This window comes from Polyergus mexicanus, unplaced genomic scaffold (genome assembly GCF_030449975.1).
Source record: "Polyergus mexicanus isolate NDT 795.1 unplaced genomic scaffold, iyPolMexi1.0 SCAF_67, whole genome shotgun sequence".
NCBI lineage: Eukaryota > Metazoa > Arthropoda > Insecta > Hymenoptera > Formicidae > Polyergus > Polyergus mexicanus.
In genome coordinates, this window is record NW_027223387.1 from 62184 (window position 1) to 68334 (window position 6151).

Consider the following 6151-nt stretch of genomic DNA (forward strand, 5'->3'; position numbering starts at 1 on the left):
GTTTTAATAATTAAAATCGATATGCAACGCAAATCTTTAACCGCGTCCAAGAGTGGTAAGCTGAGAGAAAAAAAGAAAAGGAGAATATTTATTTTTTCCTAAGAAACATTCTTTTTCGTTCTACAGTTCACGCAATCAGCGAACGCCGGAAATCATCGACCAAAATATTAATCTGTCAAAAATCGACAACTATGATCGTCCACAAAATTAATTCATCGAAAACATCTAATCACATTCGTCTCGTGGGTGGCGCGGATGTTTCCGAAGAACCCGATGTTGCAGACAAAATCTTTGTCGAAACATCAACAGCATCTATTCAGGAAGTATCAGCACCACAGCCTCCGACTGCGCTGGCATTATTACCATCGTCCGAGAAAAGATTTATAGATTCATTATCTGTGGAAAAATCCACGCGGTCGGAAATTACAGATAATAAATCTCATGAAGATAAGCAACATCTCTCCGCAAATGGCCCATGTTGTTTCTGCGTTTCGCAAACGCTACGATCAGTCGGGTGAACAGATCAATTACATTTCCACTTTGAAAAGTGTCAAATAATTTAGTTGATTAATTTTAATCTATTAAATTATTGTCAATTTGCTTACAAAGATATGGATAGAATAATAAAATAGAAAGATGTGGATAGAATAATAAAAAAAATACACGAGAATATATTGTTTATAATGCACACATATATTACACATGTTTAGTATACATCATTAAAATCTTAATGTATTTATTAAATATTCTATCAAAAAGAGAGAGTATCGTTTGAAAAACATTTAGAATTATTGATAGAATTATATTTATATGTATATATGTGTGCTTTAATTGTTATATTTTTTATTTATATAAAATTATTCTTTTTCGTAACAGTTTAACATTTATACAAAATACTTTATTATTTTGTATCATTCATCAACAGGGGTAGGAAGGTAGATGAAATACTCGAATACGTGCACCAAAATCTCGATGAGGCTGGCAAGGCTTTAGCAACTTTGGGCGAAAACTTCGAGCATGATTTAAAGGTTGAGCCCCACATTCAACTAGAATGTCATAAAACTATCTCAACTTCTCGAGGGCGAAAGAGGAGAGGGTACAATTAATAACCCGATATTTTTTGTATTTTACGAATATGATGAATATGTCTTACTTATATGTAAAAACGAAAGTCTTTTCAAAAATTTGTAAGACATATAAATCCCTGAAAAAAATTTCCGGTCTTCTTGAAAAAAATAATAAATTTTTGTCAATCTTTCTCTTTATAATTTTTACAAAAACTATTAATCGCAATTGTCTATTTATTTAATCCAGTTTAGTCTTACTGCAAATGTTGCTGCTATATTATCATAAATATTTATTATAATTATCTACCTCATCTTCCCGCAAAAAGTTTTCTGCTCCTTTTCATGGAAGTTGATGTTCATCGATATCCTGGGTCGAATTAAACAGTGGACCGGTGTCGTGCAGAACAAACTCAACGGCTGTAAAAATGAGATTGGCAATCTTAGCAAGGAATTATTAGCTCGTGCATGCGAAATGGATATTAAAACGCGCGAAATGGATGTTAAAACGCGCGAAATGGAAGATCTCAAAGTTCAAATTATAGATTATCAGAACGCTTTACAATTGAATGGCGAATCATTGAAGAAGGATAATAATAAAGTTAGACCAGAACAAGAGGAAGAAAAGGTCCGTAAAGTAAGATTTATCGTTAGATTGCTCCGAGAAACAAGAATAAAGAAAATTAATATATATATAATCAACTAATTTAATTTAATAAGATAAAATATAGCATAACAAATTTTGCCATTACATAATTTTCGTATTTGTGAATAATTAAAGAATTAATTATAAATTGATATTATTAATTCATAATTTATTTATAATTTTTTTACATTGTATTACGTTAGAAAAGAGATGAATTCTTGCAGAAGATCCAGGCAGAAGAATTCTTGGCAGAAGATGCGAAGGAAATCAAAAACATTAAAGATACAGTGCGAATTGTTGATCAAATAAAAGAAGAAGACGAAGAGAATAATGCAGAAGGTGCGGAAGCTATCAATCACCAAGAAACTATAAGAGATGCCAAGGAAATTGACAGAATTAAGAAAAACGTAATCAAAAATATAATTAAAAATACAGTGCAAGCTGCTGATCAAACAGATGAAGAAGTGAAACGAGCTATCGACATGGCGGCACCAACTACAGTGCAAGAAAAGACAAAACAAGAGCCCGAGGTAATTTCCTAAAAAAAAGACGTACGATATTATATTGTTGCTTATATACTCTGTGTGTGCGTTGTGCTGTATTTTCCATCTGTCAGTTACTCATAAATAACAATGTCCTTTTTTGATAGCTCGAATCTGAAATCACACAACTTCGAAAAGAATACGACAGAGTGCAAGAAAAGACGAAACGAGAGTCCGAGGTAGTTTCCTAAAAAAAAAGACGTTACAATATTAGATTGTTGCATATATTCTATGCGTTGTGTTGTATTTTCCATCTGTCAGTTATTCGTAAATAACAATGTCGTTTTTCGATAGCTCGAATCTGAAATCACACAACTTCGAAAGGAATACGATAGAGTCATCAAGGAGCGCGCCGAATATGAGAACGCGATTCAGCGAGCATTGTTGCGAGGAGTGTCGTCCTTGAACGTTGAGGCACTGAGAGTCCTGCGATGTCCACCGATACCCTGCTGCGCTCCTTGTGCACCGTGCCCGGCAACTGCAGGAATCATACCGACGTAAAATTTTTTAATATCAAACTGCTATAACGAGGCATTTCGATTTTACACTAGCATTAATCGATTTTTTAATTTTTTTTATAATATATGTTAAAATATTTTTATAATAAATATATATCTCATTAAATATATCTCAATATTTTCATATAACATAATATTATACAGTATTCAATATTTCCTTTGAAATATTATATAATATAGTAAAAGAATATATATATATATATATATATATATATATATATATATATATATATATATATAAATTATATATATTTATAATATAAAATATTATTAATAATAAATTAGAAAATAGTATGAGAATATATTTAACATCTTGATACATTTGGTAAAATCATAATATTTTATATATTTTTTCATGTCTAAATTAAAAGGAAAAAAACTGTTATCGTTAAAGATGCGAATGATTAGAATTGGAAATACATTACTGATTTTTAGTGAACCCGTCGTGCTGTGTCCTGCCAAGAACGCGAAAAGACGTTCAGGATCGGCTGCTGCGACTGCGAGCAGTGCCAAGGTTCCGCGCGATAGAAACGGCGATCAAACTAATTACACAACGAAGTGGCCTTGCGCCAGTCCTTGCTGCCTCGCCGGTAGAAATCGGAAGTCCGCAAACGGTAGTATGATTTTTCTCCTTCGTCAAGGTAACGGGGAAAATCTACGTGACGAGGACATAACTCCGGTATGCGGATCAACGGTCGTGAAGAAGATCGAGTTACCATCATTGCGCAAATTCAAGACATGATATTCGATGACGCGTGCCATCGTGGCCGATTTATCGTTCACGTTAATATTGACATCATCGATGAAAAGTATGAAAAAGATAAAATAAAGTATCAGAGAGAGTATATACTCAGGATATCATATTCAAAATTTGTTAATTTTATGTGTATGTGTTCATCATTCCCTTTTTTTACTGACATATTGTAGAATCCCCGAAAAATATTTAAAAAAGATACTCACACACATAATAAAATAAAAAAAATATTAAAGAACAGAACGAAGGATAAAATAAACTTTTCATGTAACATTGTATATATTTTATAGATATTTAAAAATCTCGAAAAAAATATATAAAAAATTTAGAATAAAATTGAAAAATCTTAAAAAGAGTAGAAGAGCAGCAAAAGATGGAAAATTTATTTGTGTATATTTGCTTTATTAAGATGTAGTCTTTTGTTAACTAGATCTTATCTCTTCAGTGCCAAGTGTAATTAACACGCGCAAGAGACGCATGATTCATCGGGAATTGGATAAGGTGTTCGGCGGGAATAGATACGAGGCCTAAGAGAAAGTAGTATGGAATTTGGGTTGAGGACATTATTTCATGCGAAATGATTTATCATAATAGCGCAGATACACATGCTACTTACCGCTCATGCGTGTAGGTCAAGGTGCGTCGATTAGATTCTTACTCGAATACTTCCATCAATTATCTAAAAACTCCAAAAATATGTTGCATAAAAATTTAACACGACATGCATATTAAATTATTACAACAAAAAAGTTTGCCTCTGAAAGAACGCATTCTAAATCATATAATAAATCTTCTTTTGAATGCTGACTTTTATTGCTCGTATTTATACTGGAATTTATTCTAAAAGAGGGAAAAAGAGGAGAAATATGAATAACAACGTCGTTGAAAATATAAATATAACACTTTATGTAATATCAGAAAAATATTACAAATATTGAACAATCACTTTCTCATAAGTAATAATGTGAATATTTCTCTCCACCTTTTTTTCGTATTAGAAAGTATAATATACCGGAGAATATATACCGAAGCTCGTGTTACTTTAGTCTGTTGAGGCAGGTAGTTTCCAATCACATATTCTAACAAAATCGATATGTGCATAATATAAATTAATGCATATCTTGTTATATTATATTGTTAAAATATATAATAAAAATTTTCGATATAATGCGATACTCTTGGACTAGCCATAAGTATGCAAAGTAAAAGGCTACTTATCGACATAATATATCTTTTATACGTAAATCTTTATATCCCCACAAATAAAATATTCTTATAAATTATGGATATAATCACACGCGTGAATTTAAATACGGAATATGAACACATAAATTTGCAATAATAATATTTTCACTTGCAAAATTAATACAAAACACGCAAAGTGAATCAGCTTTAGTTTAGTGATATGCAAATAGTGATGATCGAAAATGCTCTTCGAAGATGGATAATTTAACTTTCCTCGGAAACCATCTCGACAGATGAGTTAGGCAAATACGGTGTGCACTTAGAAAACAATATTTTTCATTAGAATTTGTTACGATGCGCAGTGCATGGCTGAAGCAGTGCGCATTTCGCAACATCTTTTTTGCAAACTTTTTTGAATTTACATCCAAATAAAAATACAATAAAACAATTGCTCACCTAAATATATACATATATATATATATATATATATATATATATATATATATATATATATATATACAATATATACAATATATATATATATATATAAAATATTTGGTAATGTATAAACATATTTTTAAAATATATTGTAGCGCGAATTACGCTTCAGAAAATTTCAAATATATAACAAAACTTTATTTCCTAATCGATTCTAAACAGATTTTTTTTTTTTTATTTAAACTTCGGATATAAATTGTCAGAATATTAGCCAAGATTACTTTAAAAAATATGTGCGTAAAAAATAAACGTCGCTCAATTTTGAATTTTAAAATATTGTTTAAATTATCATTATAATTATAAAATCCGTCTATTTATCAAATACAATATACATATAGTATAATAAAAATGGACAATTTTACGATTACACAATAATGCGAAACTCGTGGCTGTCGAGTTTCGCAAAATCTGCTATAAAATGCCGAATATCGTGAAAACGAAATAAAATTGAATCTCGAAAGCTTGCGCGATCGACATAAACAGACAAAAGAGTCGAACGCAATATCTTCGAAAAAGTTCATTAACATACAATATATAGAGTGTATAATTTATTGTCACGAGAATCGCGTCGACTCTTGGATGTGCGAGTTTTATGCCGGCCGCGAGTCTTCGATGACAAATTTCCTAAAACATTACTTTGTAAGCGACAAGATTTCTCGACTGAAGGAGCAGCGAACAGAGACTATTTCGGCAGGATTATCGCTGATCCAGCAGCGATTTATTTACGTTACAATATTCTTTATTGCGTTGAATACTTATACGTTTTCACAGTAAAATTGCTATTTGTTTGCTGCCCCTTCACATTGAAATTTACACGTCCCACATCGTTGTTCTACTCACTCTGCGACAAACAACTCGCGAGTTTCGTATCATTAAAATTTCAAAATTCGCGAGCGTTTTCATAGATTATAGATGACAAGTACTCTGCGTTGATACCACTGCTT

The 6151-nt window shown here is 31.2% G+C and overlaps 1 protein-coding gene across 1 annotated transcript; it reads left to right on the forward strand.

Moving 5' to 3' along the window:
- Positions 1-1419: 1419 nt before the first annotated feature.
- Positions 1420-3512, forward strand: LOC138943981 (uncharacterized protein PF3D7_1120000). Its single transcript, XM_070314853.1, has 5 exons — positions 1420-1692; positions 1935-2240; positions 2360-2431; positions 2547-2749; positions 3206-3512. Exons 1-5 carry the CDS (start codon positions 1420-1422, stop codon positions 3510-3512), a joined length of 1161 nt encoding a protein of 386 aa, XP_070170954.1.
- Positions 3513-6151: the final 2639 nt, after the last annotated feature.

Excerpts from the sequence above, each read along its gene's own strand:
- LOC138943981 (XM_070314853.1), top strand. The coding sequence starts at position 1,420 with ATGTTCATCGATATCCTGGGTCGAATTAAACAGTGGACCGGTGTCGTG. Across the intron at positions 1,693-1,934 it reads CAGAACAAGAGGAAGAAAAG|AAGATCCAGGCAGAAGAATT; the intron begins GTCCGTAAAGTA and ends GAATTCTTGCAG. Across the intron at positions 2,750-3,205 it reads ACTGCAGGAATCATACCGAC|TGAACCCGTCGTGCTGTGTC; the intron begins GTAAAATTTTTT and ends ACTGATTTTTAG.